Consider the following 18,940-nt stretch of genomic DNA (forward strand, 5'->3'; position numbering starts at 1 on the left):
CTTTCTTATAAATGACATTTAAATATATAAAAATATGAATGTTCTGAACTGCGCAGCAACAGAAAATAGAGCCAATAAATGAAGACAATTAAAAAAGAAACTAAATGCGATTGGTTGATTGATTAAAAATATTTGATTGGTTCAATAATACAGTCCTAGTACCGACATCAGTATTCATCGTCAGAATGCATTGAAATTGCAATAAAAAAAAAAAAGTAAAATATTAAAAATAAATAAGAAAAGAATTTTTTATCTGTAAACTTCAAACGTTCGTCGAGTTATCGTGTGTCATTATTGCTATCAAGCGGCTAAGTATAAGACTAACTAAGTTCAATGAGTGTTTTATTTAGTTTACTATTTACTCTCACTTACTAATATTTTTTTTATTTATTCATTATTCTTCTTATTATTATTGTTATCATTATATTCTAGTTTGAATTATATTAGAAATATAGGAGTGGTGAAAGGACTGAATTGTGTTAAAATTTTCTACATTTTAATTGTTGGAGATCTGTTGTTATTCAGAAATTTTATTTCATATTTGTGTTAAGTCATCGTGGATATACACGTAAATATACGTTGTAAATTATTAATAATTAATTAATGATGACGACTGAAGAAAAATTCGATGCTGCTGTTAATGTTATAAGGAATCTACCGAAAAATGGTAAGTTATTATTATTATTATTATTATTATTATTATTATTTTTATATGTATTTATTTGATTATTAGGTTAAATTAATTAATAATTTTCATTATTTACTTTAATTTTAATGAAAATTAACTTATCAGATAGTTGATCATTTTAAGAATTTTTGTAACAAATAAATTATAGCAAAAAAAAAAATTGACATTTAAAAATTTTTAAAAACTACAAATGCAATTTTTTGAAAATAATTTTTGGACCAAATTTATTTGTTAAAAAAATTAAAAAATTGTCAAGTGACAGCTAACTTTAATGTCATTTAATTTTAAATATTTTGTATGAAACTATTTCTTTTTTTCATAAATATAATAAATTTTTTGAGTAATTAAAAGAATTTTTACGAGTTTAAAATAATTTATTTTTTTTTTTAATTTCAAATTTGAAAAGTTTAAACTCGTTTAAGTGTGGGATGGTTAATTATTTATTAAGAAAAGCTAGAATATTCTGTTTAATATTTTATTGCTCTGAATATGTGTCAATGTGACAATGTATATGTGTGTGTGTGTACAGTGTGTTCATTAAACACTATACATAAAACTTCCAATACATTCAACAATTTATTGAGAATTTGAAAGGGAAAATAACGCGCTCTTAAACTTTCTCATTTATAAATTATCACTTTCACATCTTTTAAAAATTAATTTTTTTGTCAATTCGAAATTTTCACTATAATTAATTATTGAATTTCAAATGATGTACATTTAATTATTTAGTAAGATTTTTTTATTAGTAACCTTACTCGTATCTCAAGAATTGATTCGTTGTTGGAATAAAAATTTTACTTTTATTTCAAACTGGTAAATTTTTATTAAAAACTATAAATAGTTTTAATAGAAATAGAAAAATAGAAAATGTCTATTTTTTGAGTTAAAAAATCTTAAAGTTTCAATTTAAACAAAAGTCATCTTTAAAATAATCAGAATAACTTCCTAAAACTTCATAACGTTGAAATTTGATAAAAACTTAATTTTTATGACACTGAAGTTTACATATATAAAAATTTTTTTAGATATTCATAGCAATTAAATTGTTATAAAAAAATTAAATTAAAAAGTTTCACATGTAAAAATTAACAAAAATTACAGGGGAAATTTTTAGAAGCATTTTTTATTGTAATTGATTGATTAAAAAAATTTTTAAATTAACAGCTGACTGCTAACTTCAGTATTATTAATTTTTACCTAAATCACTTCTGAATTTTTGAAAATTTAGAATTTTCACAGCCAAAGAAATCTAAGCAGAAAATAAAATTTTACTTTAAAATTGATAATCTTTAAGTTTTTACCTCGTACAATTTATATTTGTTCAGTTTTCCTCATTAAATTAATATGCGTCATTGTTATCTGATAAAAAAAAATGTTGAAATATTTTAAGTACTTCAGTTGAATATATTTGATAAATAATTAGAATAATTATTCAAAATAATAAATAATGAAATTAAAACCAAAGAATGTGAAGAGGAGCCCCATTACAATTGAAAAAATCAAGTATGTTCCAGCTATTATGAATCATATATGTGTAGGAGTTGAAAGTTTAAGTTGGATTAATGTCGGCATGGGAACCCTTGCTGTGCGATAAAAACGATTTATAAAATTCTCAAGTGCATTCAAAATATTTATAAAATGACGATATATTTCTTCCTTGCTTATGGGAATTAAATGAATTGGAAAGGATACAAATTTTTATTAATTTTGCAGAAAAGAACTTAGATTTTTATTAACTAACTTGAGCTTTCATCTTTGTGTCAAAATAAATTTTAAATCAGTAAAATTAATGACAAAAAATCATTACTGTTTTAAAACCATTTGATTGTTTTAAAACCAAGTTTAGTGAAGAAAAGAAAAATTGCGACACGTGCTACTTATATATTGCATCAAACAAATATTTATTAATGTAAAAATATGAACGATAATGAAATGTATAAATATTTGCTAGATAACGAACTTGAAAAGGCACGATTATATATCTTATGATAATCGACGATTTTTAATGTATAATGAACAGCTCTAAAGAAATTATTGAAAATTTTTCTTAATTGAAAGTAAAAAAAATTATATTTTTCATTTTTGACAATTAACGATTCTCAATACTGAAAAATTTTTATGAAGTTATTTTTTATAAATTTAATCAATCATTTTTTTCACAAGTTAAAATGAATATTATTATCATTATTATAAATTATTTAATTAAAAGAAAATTGCAATTCCCTTTATAGGTTTACAAGACTTTAAATAGATTGAATTTATACTTTTACAGAAAATTTTCTTCAAGGTCTCGTACATAATTAGTATCCTGACATTTCGATGATTACTTTTACTGAACATTATGTTACTTCTTTTGTCTTTTATCATTAGATATTATTAAAGTTTAAATTACTAGAATTTTACAACACAAATGATAATAACAATCATAGAAAAAAATAAATTTAAACCACAAAAAAATTTCATAATGTTTAAATCTTTAATTATTACAGTCGTTTAATTTTTTTAATTTAAAAATATTCAAGTCTTTCTAAACATAAAATAGAACATTTGTGAATTTTTTTAATTATCATGGATATCTTAAAACTTACTAATTTAATAATCTAAAATAATTTAGTAAAAAAATAAAAAATGTTTTCGTCATCCGGTTGACCTCTCAAGTTACAGAAGAGTTATTAGTGTTAAAAAAATGATTTTTAACAGATATAATGAACTTGAAATAATACTGTGCACTTACTTTTATTTATTAATATTTTCAAATTGATTTGTGTTCCTTCATTCTTTTAAATAACAAACAGCTTTGGGATAAATTAAAATTTTACCTGAGTAATATTTCTAACTCTTATCTCTCAATAGCTTTTATTTTATTAAATCAGTTATCGACAAATCAGTTATCATATTTTTTTGTAGGTCATATTAATTTTCTTTTTATATTTTTAGTATAGTTTATATTGCTAAAATTTTATTTTCGATAAAACTATTAACAAAAAAAAAATTACAAATTATTTTTAATAGATTACCAAACTAACTATTGCACTCTGGTCTGATACTGCGATTTTCAAAATATTTCAACAATTTTTGTTCAAAAATACTTTTAGTACAAAAATTCGCATACTAATATATCTAGTAATAATAAAATATCTTTTACACCACGGCTGTGATAATATCTACAGTTCTGAACGAATCTTTATGATGAAACTTGACATACTTGATATTTAGACGATGACCTCGGTTGAGCCAATAAATCGGTTGATTATTTTGTAATGTCACTGAGGATTGAAAAAAATAGATGTCTTCCTTGTTTCTCTTTAAAAAAACTTTAAATTATGACTACTCATCGAATTTCCGTAAAATATATCATGAAATAAGCGTTGTCTGTAAAATAATTTTATTCTTAGATTGAAATTATTTCTTTTGTATAAAAATAGTTTTTCCGAGTGTTTAGAAAATTTTTAAAATAAAATTTTAAATAACTTATCGCTAATTTTACTTCGAAAATTAAAATTAAAATTTTTTAACTGTTGAATTTTGTTATAAAATTAAATTTTCAAATTTATTGACAATCCATATGAATTTACTACAAATTGATGAGACATACGTTTTTCTTACCAATTATTATCGGAATAAGACAAGATATTTTATGTGCTAAGTAATTAAAAAACAAACTTGCACTTAAAATTATTAAAATTTCATAAATATAAAATTTATCAGCAAATATTTTTGTTTTAAATAGTAAAATACCATTTGGCAGCCAAAATGGAAGTAGATTTCATAATAAATTAAAAAAAAACTCTAAAATCTACTAAAAAAATAAAACCACTGCAACAGCAAATTTCTTAATTAGCATAGCGGAAAAGGACTTAATTCTAAGACTAAGATAAAAATTTAACTTGAATCAAGAGAAAAATTCTTGAACCGAGAAAATAATTTTATAGAATTTTATTATCTTGAATCAGAACAAAAAATTCTTAAAATGAGTAAAATTTTCTTAAATCAATAAAAATTTCTTAGTTTAAGAATTTTTACTGAAATCAAGAAGATCAAGTTCTTCAAAATTATTTACTTGATTCAAGTTAATTTTTTTTTCTGTGTACACACATAATGTGATAATTAAATTGTAGTTTATTTAAAAGCTTTCAGATGCAGTTTACAGAGATTCAATACGTTATCCCATTCAAAAGTTATTCGAGTTAGAAAGTGGAGAAATGTGAATTTTTCAAATTTTGAAAATTTTGAAATCCTGGCATTTCTAAATTACTTGATCAATTAAGCTCATTTTCGAACTTGACTTAGGTATCTATCTGTAGAATAAGTATGTTGAGTTTGATAAAGATCTGTTGTAAATTGGCGACGCGATTGTCGTCTTTTGAACTATATGTATTTTCTGACAGCTCGTCGAGTTAAATCAGAATATAGTAAAATTTTTCAAAAGTTCCATCATGAGAACCAATGCAATAGTTAGATTTCTATAAAATTTACTGAAAACTCATAAATACAATCCGTAATAATCATATACATACACTGATAATTACAATTATTCCATTTATTATACATAATTAACTACCATAATATCTTTGTTCAGTTTTTTTTTAGATTTGTAATTATCAATTGAAAGGTATTAATTAAAGTTACGTCAATCTTTGTAAAAAGTAATTAAAAAATAATGATTGAATAATAAAAAAACAAATTTAAATTTACGTATTTGAATGATGAATCATATTTCGCATTATACTAAAAAAATATATTTTTTCAGGTGCTTATCAGCCAAGTCATGAGTTACAATTGCGTTTTTACGCTTACTACAAACAAGCGATGGAAGGACCATGTCAGCAGCCAAAACCAGCATTTTGGGAAGTGGTTAAAAAAGCCAAATGGGATGCTTGGATGAAATTAGGAAATATGAGCCGTCAAGAGGCTATGAACAATTATGTTGATGAATTAAAAAAATTGTTGAAACAATGTCTTACACCGACAATGTCGCCAATTTTTTGGGCAGCTTAGATTCATTTTATGAAAGTGTACCGTCTGAAGATTTAGAAATGCTCGTGGGCCCAGTTATTGAACGTATGCGCTCACAACCTGGTTCACCATTATCTGGATCACCATTAGGTATATTCATATTTTTAATTAAATATTTAAATTTTATTTTTGGCTTTATTTGTCAATTAATTAAATGTAAATTTAGGTTCTAGAGAAACGTCACCACAAAGAGTACGCAATTCATCACGTCATATTACTAGTAGCTTGGAAACAAGTCCTGCTAGTAGTCATAGTGCAAGTCCACTACCACCTGATAGTGATGGTGATGAAGAAGAAGAAGAATTTAAAGATACTTTAGAGGTAAATTTATATTTTGATAATTGTAAATATTTGAAATTTATTAATATTTAAAAAATAACAAGTGTTTTTGATAAGTTTTACGCAATTTTTTTCATCATTTTTTCATTTTCTGTTTCAAATTCAATTCAGCTATTACTTTTTGTCTTCTTATTAGTACTAGAAAATCGGACGCACTTTGTGCGCTTTTTCAAAATGTTTATTATCGACAATTTAATTAATCAATATTTTTACAAATTTTGTTCATTAATATTTAAACGTTGCTATATTAACTGTAATTATGGTAACCGTTGCCAAAGTGGTCACGATGGCAACGATAAGCGACAACAATGAAAACGTCACATCAACTTTTAATAAAGGATTTTAAATTATTTAATTTTATTCTTTAAGTTACTAACAATCTAACTTATTATCATAATAGTATTATACTATTTAAAAATATTAAATACCAAGATAATTATTAATTATTATTATAATCAATAATCATTAATATTCAAATTTTTTTGTATTGATTACCTGAAGTTATTAACTTTGTTTAAGTCATTTATCTTAAGTCATTTATGAATTGGATTTATCATCCGAAGTGACATATCCAGTTTTTGAGGCCATATTCAAATGAATAAATTATCATCTCAACTTATTCTTTGTTATTTATTAATAACAATTTTATTAATTTATTAATAACAATATTAATTTATTAATTAACATATTTTATTTTAATATTATTCGACAGTAGTATTATCATATGAAAAGAGCAAACAAATAATATAAATAGATTTACGCCTATAATTTATTTACCTAAATAATAACACTTGTCTGACATATTGGATATGGAACTAAAAATTAAGATTCTTTTACATTTAAAAATTTATTTTCTTATCCGTCGTTTATCACAAAATGAATTAAATTGTATACTTATGTTTATTAATTTTTCAAGGTTTAGACTTTGATCATATAATTAATTAAATAATTTTTCAGTCTGCACCTATAGAAAAATCATTCAAAGAATCAAAGTCTTCCATTGGAAATGTACAATCAAAAAAATATCGGGGACCAAGTTAAGTTAACAACAATACCAACAAGTTTAACAAATGGCTACACTAATAACATCAATGAAGGGAAATACCATTTGATAAATAATGAAAAACACAATATTCATGACCGCAGCAGAGCAAGAGATAAAAAACATGATAAAGATCATCATGAAGAAATAAAAATGAACTCATAAATCAAATGGCTGAGACATTACAAAATTTACAAAATGATTTGGACAGGATAACTGGTCGTGTTAGGAGTTTAGAAGGACAAAATTTAATATTACTCGCTCCCCAAACGGTAAATAATAATTTATACTTTACAAATCGTGATCCAAATGCCAAAAGGACGTATTACAGCAGCTAGATAGGGTTTTATGCCAAAAGGGCGAATATAACATTTTTTTTTGCCATCCTACTTAGAATTCCTCAAAACGTAAAGATTTGTCAAAAAAATTTTTCGACGTACTAATGCCAAAAGGGCATATCTTAAAACATACGCCCTTTTGGCTTTAGAAAAGTTTAGCCCAAAGCCAAAAGGGCGTATAAAAAACTTTCAATTTTGCTCTGAAATATAAAATTTGACTCTAAAAAATAAATCCAGATCATTTAATATTGTTTAATTTCGCGCCTCTGACTCACCAACAATGTTAGATATCGCAATTGTTTTTTTTTTGTTTTTCAATTAAAATTATAAACAGAATTCGTATTAAAATTGTAATAAGGTAAAAGACCCAGTTATTGACACTGGCCTAGTTGTTTGACACTTGCAATTTTATTCTAATTAAAAAATCAAATGTTCTCAAAAAACCAATTTTCTTAAAATTTATAATTCAAAAATTATATTTATTAATTTATTAGAGTTGATTTTTTTTTTTATTAAAATAAAATTGCAAGTGTCAATAACTGAGTCTTTTTACCTTAATAACCTTTAAAAATACCTATTTGTAATTTAATAATCAATATATATTTTCAATTCTGCAGTAAAATTAGTAACAGATAAATCACAATTCAAAGCAATCGGCAAAACAAATTATGCGCTCTTTTGGCTTTAGGTCACTAAATTTTTAATATCCTTAAGCTAAAAGGGCGTATAAGTTAAAACATACGCCCTTTGGTTTTAGAAATTTATTTTTTTATTTTTAGAATTAAAAAGTGTTAATAAAGCGATTAGTACAAAAAAATTTTGGTATTGCAAAGCCAAAAGGGTGTATAAATTGATATGCGCCCTTTTGGTATTTAGGTCGCGAAATGTTTGTAAAAATAAAGTTTACTTTATTATTCTTTATTCTAGGAGCGATCAAATATTTATCCAAGATGGTGGCCCTTATCAGATTGTTCACCAAGAATCTTGGCATTAATAATATTGTGGCCGTTTGCAGCTCAATTTGCTATCAATATCATTCGACGTTATCGCCAACAAAGAATGTGATCTATTTAATTACCGATAAATATTTAAATTGTTTATTCAGTTAAACTACGTCTCGATTACACTTTGAAGTAGATTAAATTGTTTTTATAATAAATTTTAAGCTGAATTCAAATTATAAAATATAATAGTTAATAATTGTTTACTTAAGAGTAAAAAGTATAAATACGAGTAAGAATTTTTTTATGGAGATAGGTGATGTAAAAATTTGTTTCTTTGATAAACTGCAATTATTTGTATATAATGAAAATTAATCATAAAAAAATTAGTAATATAATATTGTTCCTCGAATTGCTCAAATTGTTATTGACAAAGCTCTGAGGAATGTCAATTTACACGTTAGCCAAAATGTTAAATTAATAGGAGAAAAATTGATGATTAATGATAAATTATCTTTGAGACTTTACATATTTAATAATGAATTGATAAATTGTACAAAGAAAATACTATTACATTCGTCAATATATTTTTTAATATTAGTTTTTAAATTTCACGCTTTTATTTTTTTATAAGTATAATTAGGAACTGTTGATGGAAGATTATTTTTCATGATAAAATTTTTATTTTGTAGAATTTATTTTTATTTGTTGGCTATAGTTTATTATTTGTTATTTTATTTGATTATAATATTCATTGTTTTATGTATATTGATAATAAAATATAATTATTAATTGAAGAATTTTTGGGTGATATTAGACAAAATTTTATATAAATTCAAAAATTTATATGCAACTTGAATCTAAGTCAAGATTTTTTTTTTTTACAGAATATTAAAATTTTGATTTTAAGATTTTTAACTGTAGGGTAAGTGTGGGTATTACTGCGGTTTTTTCGGTAGGTCTTACTTAAAGAGCATTTTTATTAAATTTTTCAAAAATAACAATAATTTTTTTTTTTTTCAAACCAAAATTTGACTCAAAAAAAATCAAGAGTGTGATAAACCAATATTTTCTTCAAATAATAAACATTAAAAAAAAAAGTTCATATGCATGTACTACTGCGGGCATAAAAGGAGCTTGTCTCTGTTATTGTGTGCCAATTACTGCGGATGAAATTCACTGATAAATAACTTCAGGATCATATAAGAAATTAATAAAATACGTTTGAAAGATAATTATTTCTTTAATAAAATTAATGGATTAGAAAAACGTATTCCAGAAATAATTTAAATTCATATCAATTAATAATAATCACCGGAATAGTGATGTATAACACAACAAGCAGAGTTTTTATACTAATTAAAAAAATTAGCTTTATCGAAGAAACACAAATCTTGATTTAAAAATCATTTTGAATTTTTTTAAATCAATCAGAAAAAATTTTGAATAAAGTTACATTCACTTAATTTAATGAAAATTTCTTGGTTTGAAAGTTTTTCTGCCTAATTTAACACAAAAATTTTTTATTATAATGACCGCTTGTATTTTTTATCAACTTTGATTTATTTGTTTTATTTTTTATCAATTTCTGTTTATAATTTATTTTTAACAAGTAATTGGTACAAATGCATACAAATAGGGGTGCTTCTATTACTGTGGATTATTTAAAACATTCGCAGCAATACAAGCATGTTCATTTTTTTGGTACCAATTACTGCATCCTTAAATAAATAATATTAATTGATCAAAATTCAATTTTTAATGGATAACTGACATTAAAGAAAGGCTATCTTGCTTTTGTATGCAAAAATTTTAAATTTGAACCATTTTATGTAAAGAAAAGATCTTTTAGTACCACCTATTTTCGTACGGAAACTCACAAAAAAGCTATAGCTTTACTACTTGTACAGCCAGTTAATTTTAATTAATTAATAACAAATTGAATAATTGTTGTACGTGTAAAACTACTATGCAAATATTTTCTTGAAGATTTCAATTACAAAAATAATAATTTTTTTAATTCAAAAACTCAAGTACGATTTATTTATAATTGAAACAAAAAATCCGCAGTAATACCCACACTTACCCTAGTTAAATATTTTTAATATCTATAGATATTTAATACTTGAACAAAAATTAATAAAATTAAAATTATTGTATCAATCGAGCCCGACATAAATATATGCTCTTGAAAAGGGGAGTGTGTGTGCATTCATGTAGTATGAAAAAGTTCGAAGTATTATTTTTGGTGGCGCTGCCGGTATGCATGAATACACACTTCCAAATAACTGAATAGTTTAGTGTTTTTGTACACAATTTCAATCTCTGGACTTACTAATAAACAATTTTGAGTAGTAATATTTAGTTTTTAATAACTTTACTGGATACATAAAGAATATTAAAAGTTTAATACTTCCACTGAGGGTGACAATTGATTTTGTACGAATAATCGCACAATTATCCATTCAAGATCGTATTATTTGTCGTCCATTACACAACGAAAGCAAAAACAAATGGTACATGCCAGTTGTTGTGTTGTTGGTTGCACTAACACAGGAAGAAATAGCAATTGTAAATTTTACAGTTTTCCAACCGCAACATGGAAATTAGAAAAAGAAAAAAATGGATTATTGCTGTGAAAAGAAAAAAGTAAGTATTGTCTAATCTATGGTGTATTTACTATTTACTAAAGTATTGTATATTGTAGATAAAAAGTGATACTTTCTAGAAGTTAATTTGAAATATTTGTCTTCCATGAGGCTGAAGTTAGCAGACACTTGACAATCATGAAAATTAACTTAGCAGATTGTTGATAGTTTTAAGAATTTTTGTAACAAATAAATTATGGCAAAAACAATTTATAAAAAAATTGACATTTAGAAATTTTAAAAAACTACAAATGCAATTTTTCTCATTTGACAATCTTTTGATTTTGCTTGAAAAATAAACTAGGCATAGAAAATTGTTTATAAAAATCTCATTTATAATTTTTTAGAGTTTCTAAAGATGAAATTTTTCAATAAAATTTTCTTGGGATAATTTGTTTGTTAAAAAAATTCTAAAAATGATCAGATGTCTCTCAATTTCAGTATTATTATCTTCCAATGAAAAACAAATTATTCTTCATGATCTAGAATCACTATCCAAGTAAAATCAGATGAAGAATTTGCCCAGATGAATGACATTAAATTTAGCTGTCGGTAGACAATTTTTCATTTTTTTTTTTAAACAAATAGGGTAAATGCACCAATTATTGACCTATTAAGGTTTTCTTTTTTTGCATTAAGCTATAAAAAAAACTATTAACTTATTAAAAACAATTTGTAATGGATTTTGTTAAAGTTAAATACTTAATTGATAATAATTAACAACTATTTATAATAAACATTAACAAAATTATATTAATTTTGTTATTTGAGTGTTCAAATACTAAAATCACCAATTATTGATCGGGGGAAACCCAATAAATGATCGAGCGTTCTCCAATTAATTGACCTCTGAAATGAATATAAGTAATTTTGTAAACTACATATATGTAATTGAATGTATTCTATACTTTTCAAGTATTTGGCTGGATATAAGTATGGTGAAATCTAATACACAGAAAAAAAATTTCTTGAACCAAGAAAATTGTAAGGAAGACCGAAGTTATTTTGGAGCAAGAAAAATTTTCTTGACTTCAAAAATTTAACTTTGTTCAAGAAATTTTAACTTTATTTAAGAAATTTTCAATCTTCCTTAAGATTTTCTTGATTTAAGAAAATTTACGCTTGACTCAAAACTTTCTTTCTCTCTGTGTATTTATATTCGATTAATTTTCTGGTATAAATTTTGTTACATGCATTGTTAATGTTACTAAATTTTAAGTTTACGAACCTTGTGAAATTTCTTCAAGATTTAATCAGAACTGATCATATTCGACTGATATATTGATTTGATATAAAAAAATCAATAAATTTTTTAGATGTACGAAAATATTTCGAATTATATTTGTTTTAGTCCTGATGGCTCACCATGGTATCCGAAACGGAATGACCGCATCTGTAGCGATCATTTTGTTGGTGGTAAAAAATCAGAAGAGGAATTAAGTCCCAGTTACATCCCAACGATTTTTCGTTCAATCTACGGCTCATCCAAGGTTAACATATCTACAGCTCTAAACAGGTATACCGTGATAATCAATGTACACAATTAAAATAAAAAGATAATTATTTACCGTATAATTTCAGGCACAAACGTTTTATGGAACGAAGAATTAAAAAGAAAAATTTAACCATTGCAGTACTGAGTGAAAATGATGAAGTTTCTTCAAGAAATAATGAAATTATAATTGATAACTTAGCTGATCGTTGCTATTCCACTAATGTAAAAAAATTAGTCAAGCAACTCAAGTAAATATTTTTTTGAGCCAATCGAAATGACCAAAACTTTCATTTGCAATAGATACATTTACAACGACAAAAATGATGCTGAGATTCAAACGTCTATTCCAAGACATGTTGAAAGTAGATGGAAAATTCCTGCGAAAAATTTTAGCGAAAAATCTTGTGGTACTGATCTTAAGATTACAGTTGATAAATCCGTTGCTACTGGCAATAGATGTTTCTGTGGGTTTAAATCAATTCTCAAAGATGAGCAGTTGATGGAGTTGGCAGGTGTTACTTTTAATAATTTTGAGTTTTTATTAAAGAAAACGGGTTCAATGAATAAATGTTTGCTATCAAATGAAGACCGGTTGTTAGTTTTTTTAATGAAAATAAAAACAGGTCTAACGTTTTCAACTTTGAGTGTTTTGTTCGATGTTCATAGGTCTACAATTTCAAGAATTTTTCATACAACTCTACAGAATTTGGTTTTAACAACAACAAATTTAATATATTGGCCAAATTCAGAAACTGTAAAAACAACGATGCCTGCAATTTTTCGTTTAAACTATCTTAATACTCGAGTAATCATCGATAGCGTTGAATTTAAAATAGAAATGCCAACAAGTATCGATAGCAGTGTCTATCGTTGTCCAAATAATAATAAAGTTTTTACAGCCAAAATTCTTGTCGGCATTACTCCTGGAGGCTTTATTTGTTTTAAATCTAAAGCCGTTGGTGGAAGAATTACTAATTCACAGTTGATAGCTGATTCTGGATTAGTAAACCATCTAGAAGATGGTGATGTTGTTCTAACTGGTAAAAAATGTTACAAAGTCAATTCAGTTATTTATCAAAGTGAAAAAAACAGATTAAGGTTGTTAAACCAAAGTTCTCAGAAAATAAAACAAATTATCATAAATCAGAACCTGAAAAACCTAACACCGTTGCTAAATTACAAATTAACATAGAAAAGATGATAGAAAGCATGAAACTTTATAAAGTTTTGGATAAAATTCCTGAAAATGTATTTCTCTGTATAGATGATATTATACACATTTGCTGCGTTTTGGTTAATTTAAACAAAGAAAAGCAAAAGTTATGATCGTCGCTGTGATAAAAAATTCGTAGCTAAATGAATTGAGTAGCTAATAAAATTTGTCGCAATTTTTGTTAGATTGAAAATTCTCTTTTACATAAAAAATTTTTGATCGTATTTTTATAAAGAAATTAATTCCATAACAAATAAAATAACTATTAATTAAAATACTTTGATTATTCAAGCTTGAAAATGTTTAGAAAGAAATTTAGTAATTATATTTATATTTCTAAGTATTTAAATAATATTGAGTATTAAGACGTTGATAATTATTGAAGTATTTTAATTGTTTACATTTATTTATAATGATTAAATCAAAATGTATACTTCTCATAGTTTTATTATTTTTTGTTTGGCATTTTTATTAGGTACCTGGAAAAAAATTTCAATTGTACAATTTCATAAGATTTTGTAAAATTTCATGAAAAATTTTTTCCCAGGTAATTTTCAGTACAAAAATTAAATCTAATTTTTAGTAAACTAGAATTCAAATTTGCGCGCGCAAGCGCGCGCCTGAGTTTAGAGTTTGCATATATTTTCATGCTTATGATATATTTGACCAATCACATTACGAATAGTTTGCTTACATGATATATTTTCATATTTTTCATCTAAATTATAAAAGTGGATATTTTCACTTATTTCATTATTTGTATTTTTAAATTTAATAACAAAAAAATACAATAATATTACCTATTTTTTTAATTATTTTTATTAGATCATTAATTAATTTGTTTGTTTTGGAGTAATTTAAGGAATTAAACTTTTGTTTTTTTTTTATTCTGCAGTAAAATATTACGAAGCTTTAAGGGATTAAGGGTAGTCAGAGACACGAAAAAAGAGAATTTTCAGTAATTTTTTTGCTATTAAATCATGTTATTTTACAAAAGTAATAATATGGCATTATTACACAATGTTTTGACTTGAATTCACGAAAATTTGAAAAAAAAATGTATAATTCCCAAAGTGATAGTTGTTTGTGTTGACCCAGTTCCAAAAAAAAGTCCTTGCGGTGACTATCATTAGTCCTTGGAGATTCATTTAAAATTAATCGGATAAAAAAATTAGTTTTATAAATAGATAATCTTGGGTCTGATCGAAGCTTTTTTTTTTTTAAATTAACAAAAATTATCTATTTATAGAGCTAAGTTTCTTATGAATTTTATTTTAGATGAATCTCCAAGAAGTTATGATAGTCGCCGCAAGGACTTTTTTTGGAACTGGGTCAACACAAACAGCTATAACTTTGGGAATTATAAATTTTTTTCAAATTTTCATGACTTCAATTCAAAACATTGTGTAACAATGCCATATTATTACTTTTGTAAAATAACATGATTTAATAGCAAAAAAATTACTGAAAATTCTCATTTTTTCGTGTCTCTGACTACTCCTAAGCATTTAAAGTTGGTATTTACTTAAAAATTATTAGAATTACATTCCTCACTTGCTTAGTAATTATGTTCTTAATTTAACTTTAATTTTCAATACGATAACAATTTTACAATTGTTGCGCTCTTTACTAGATCTCACTTAAATTAAAGTTTCTGCAAACTTTACATAAGTACGATGTGCTAATAAACTAATATCATTATTAACTTAATATTAATCAACATGTCGAGAACGAAACAATGGGATTATCTTCATCATCATCACGGAGCAACTTATTTTCCATTTTACTATCAATCTCAATCACTTGGCATTGATTATCATAATCGCTCTCAAGTAGTTTAATTTCAGTTTTAACATTTCCTATTTGAAATTCACCAGCTGAATTACGCTCACGGGATGACTCAAAAACAATGGGTGAAGTTTCGCGGTTAACAAATGTTTTGTTAATTGTTTCTAATCTAATATTTTTAAAATTTTCAAGTCCTTGATCTCTAGCTTCAACTATTTGCTTGGCTTTTTTCAGAGCAGTCTTAGCTTGAAGCCACAATCTTGCATCGACAGTTCTTTTAACTTTCTCTCTTTCAGATAGTTCTCTGTTAATTAGCTCATTAACATCATCATCATCATTATCATTTTTAATAGCACGACGTTGGTCAGGGCGAATTCCCAAAATCAAGCGAGCTAATTTCCTCGAACTTATTTTCGTGCCATTGTTATTAATGTTACGTCTATCAGTAGCACGTTTGTGTTTTTAAGGTTTCTAGAACTCCTAGAATTTTTGCTTTTATTTTTTTCATTGGTGAGCGAGTTTAAGAACGCGAAGACAACGAGTATGAAGAATAAGACGAATTTGATGGAATTTCGAAAAACTTTCGCGTCGTTGTTGGGACAATAGCACTGAAGGATTGATATGAATTATATAAAATACGATGTATTGGTATCAACACTGCTACATCCATTCCTGATGGAGAAGCTATTGGCACTGTCACTGGTTGAGTACATTCCAACATTTGATCATTGAGCGAAGGTGTTGATCCTTGTGGGTAATTATAATAATAATCATTCGTTGATTCATCTAATTTAACATTCAATAATAAATTAAAATCGATTGAAATAATGTAAATTTATATGAAAATGAAGTTAGCCGACATTTCAAAATTTTTAGAAATTTTTTATTGAAAAAATACTTCCCGAGTATTTATTAAAATCTAAAGCAGAATCGAAATTTCTACAGGCGTGCTAATTTCTATTTACAAATCAATTTCAAATTTTAATTGATCTCAAAACTAATTCGTATTTGTGTCAAAATATGAATTTCAATTTTAAATTCATTTTGAATCAGAATTTTTTTTTCACAGGAGTGATGATTGGAATATAAATAATTACAATTATATATCAGGTAACTGCAACTTATATTTTTACCTGCGCCGTAATCCTTGCCTATCTTCAATCTGATATCTATACCCACTCCGTTAGTAAATCGTGACGTAATTAAGTTACATTACCATCAGTGTCATTTAAAAAGTGGACAGTCCGGCATATAAATCTGTGTGAACGTTTGCGGTGTTATATTTCAATAAAACTAATTAAATAAACAATGATAGATATTTCTGTTTCAGTTTTTTTAACTATTTTAGCAGGTGTTGTTCTTCTTTACTACATTTTTCGTCGTGAGGATTGTTTTGACAAGTATGCGGAGTACCTCATCCAAAACCTTTTTCAATTCTCGGCAATATGTTACCGATGTTACAAGGAAAATTTACGTTTGCTGAGTACATTTCAAGTATTTATAATTACAACAAAGAAGCTAAATATATAGAATTCTATCAATTTAAAAGCCCTGTAATAATTATTCGTGACTTGGATTTGATAAAAGTATAACCATTCAAAAATTCGAGCACTTTTCAGACCATCAGAGTTTAATCGACCCTGCAATAGAACCTTTGTTGGGCAACAATCTTTTTGGATTGCACGGAAACGAATGGCGACAAATGCGAGCATTAATTTCTGCTGCCTTTACATCGAGCAAAATGAAATCCATGTTTAAATTAATGTCTGATTGTAGCAGCACTTTTATTGACAGCCTAGTCAAAAAATTGAATCAAGGACATTGTGAATTTAATTCTAAGGATATTTTTACCCGGTACGCCAACGACACCATTGCGACATGTGCTTTTGGAATATCTGTTGACTCAATGGAAAATCCTGATAATGATTTTTACGTTCTCGGGCGAAAGGCTGCTTCCTTCGATACGCTTAAATACTTGAGGTTCTTCATGGTGCGAACCTTTCCAACGATTTCTAAGCTACTTGGTATCAAGGTTACTCAAGCTCATGTTGAAAAGTTCTTCTACGATATGGTGCGAGACACGATAGCTATAAGAGATGAAAAAGCTATTTATCGGCCGGATATGATCCAAATAATGATGGAAACGAGAAACAATAAAAATGATTCCAAAAGCCTGAATTTAGTATTGAAAGTGTAACATCTCAAGCGTTTATTTTTTTTTTTGGGGTGGTTTCGAATCATCGTCATCACTTTTTGTGTTTTGCAGCTCACGAATTTGCGGCTCATTCTGAAATTCAAGAGAAACTTCAAAATGAAATCGATCAGATCTCTAAAAAATGTAGTGGTCATCCTAATTATGAAGATATCAATAGTATGCAATATCTCGATGCGGTTATTAACGAAGCCCTGCGTTTGTGGCCAGCTCCTGGTTTTACAGATAGAGTGTGCACCAAAAATTGTGAACTACCTCCTGCTTTAGTTGACTCAAAACCGTTTCCTGCCAAGATTGGTGACCATTTTTTGATACCGATTTTGGGCATTCATCGTGATCCACAATATTTTCCAGACCCGGATAAATTTATACCCGAACGATTTATTGGAAATGATGAAAATCGCCTGAATATATCTGCTTATTTACCATTTGGAGTAGGACCAAGAATGTGTATCGGCAATCGTTTTGCGCTTTTAGAAACTAAAGTACTATTTTTTTATCTTTTTCCAAGTGTAATATTGAACTTGGAAAAAAATGATTCTTCCACTAAGATTGGATCCAAAAATGCGATTTGGATTGCTGAAGGCGGCTTTTGGTTAGATATAAAATTGCGAAATTCGATGTAACTTTATTCATAGCTCGTAAGCTAAAATTGCCCATCTGAACATAGAATTTGCATATATTTTCATGCTTATAATATATTTGACCGATTACATCACGATTAAATTGATACCACATACATTTCATCGCAATTTTATTTTTTCGGTTACAGCAAAGTTATCAATGAGCCCAATGTCCAACCTTTTTCCTTCCTAAAATTTCTTTTAAAAAAATTAACTGTCAATTTTTACGATAGTTAAATTATAAAGTTCACTAACACATTTTATGTAACTGGATATTTACCTTATAGAAATTTTTTTTTAAATGAATATTTAATTGGAATGAGAAAAAAAAATTTAATTATAGAAATTATTCAATTTTCTATTATTATATCATAATAATTTTTAAAACTTGAATCATCAAAAGGTATTTATTTTAAACACTCATATATGTGATATAATAATTAGTTATAATTGATTATATCTGTTAACTACTTTGATTTAATATTGCAATTTGATGTAAACAAAGTTACTGAACAATTTTTTGCACAACAATATAAGTTCTCATGTTTTTTTTTCTTATAATTTTTCAGTATTAAACTAAGTAAAACTTTTTAT

General features: G+C 25.8%; 3 protein-coding genes across 5 annotated transcripts; all 3 read left to right on the forward strand.

The window, feature by feature from the left end:
- The first annotated feature begins 158 nt into the window (after nucleotides 1–158).
- LOC141526748 (uncharacterized) lies at nucleotides 159–9,030 on the forward strand. Its single transcript, XM_074241832.1, is given in 8 exon segments — nucleotides 159–667; nucleotides 5,442–5,624; nucleotides 5,627–5,797; nucleotides 5,874–6,028; nucleotides 7,004–7,050; nucleotides 7,052–7,235; nucleotides 7,238–7,360; nucleotides 8,354–9,030. Coding segments are annotated over 8 exon segments (1,065 nt in total). The 5' UTR covers nucleotides 159–603; the 3' UTR covers nucleotides 8,492–9,030.
- A 127-nt stretch (nucleotides 9,031–9,157) lies between these two features.
- LOC141526753 (uncharacterized) lies at nucleotides 9,158–13,998 on the forward strand. Of its 3 annotated transcripts, XM_074241840.1 has the most exons (4): nucleotides 9,158–11,016; nucleotides 12,367–12,531; nucleotides 12,597–12,732; nucleotides 12,811–13,998. In XM_074241840.1, the coding sequence occupies exons 1-4, from the start codon at nucleotides 10,967–10,969 to the stop codon at nucleotides 12,832–12,834; spliced, it is 375 nt and encodes a 124-aa protein (XP_074097941.1). In that variant the 5' UTR covers nucleotides 9,158–10,966; the 3' UTR covers nucleotides 12,835–13,998. The 3 variants fall into 2 exon arrangements, with proteins under 3 accessions (XP_074097941.1, XP_074097939.1, XP_074097940.1); XM_074241838.1 differs by having other exon boundaries at nucleotides 12,597–13,998.
- A 1,549-nt stretch (nucleotides 13,999–15,547) lies between these two features.
- LOC141526745 (cytochrome P450 9e2-like) lies at nucleotides 15,548–18,731 on the forward strand. Its single transcript, XM_074241828.1, is given in 5 exon segments — nucleotides 15,548–16,265; nucleotides 16,581–16,621; nucleotides 16,842–17,095; nucleotides 17,098–17,675; nucleotides 17,678–18,731. Coding segments are annotated over 3 exon segments (1,389 nt in total). The 5' UTR covers nucleotides 15,548–16,265; nucleotides 16,581–16,621; nucleotides 16,842–16,956; the 3' UTR covers nucleotides 18,350–18,731.
- The last annotated feature ends 209 nt before the right edge of the window (nucleotides 18,732–18,940 follow it).

This window comes from Cotesia typhae, unplaced genomic scaffold (assembly GCF_013202065.1).
Source record: "Cotesia typhae breed Kobodo isofemale line unplaced genomic scaffold, CoteBio_Ctyphae contig_36, whole genome shotgun sequence".
Classification (NCBI taxonomy): Eukaryota; Metazoa; Arthropoda; class Insecta; order Hymenoptera; family Braconidae; genus Cotesia; species Cotesia typhae.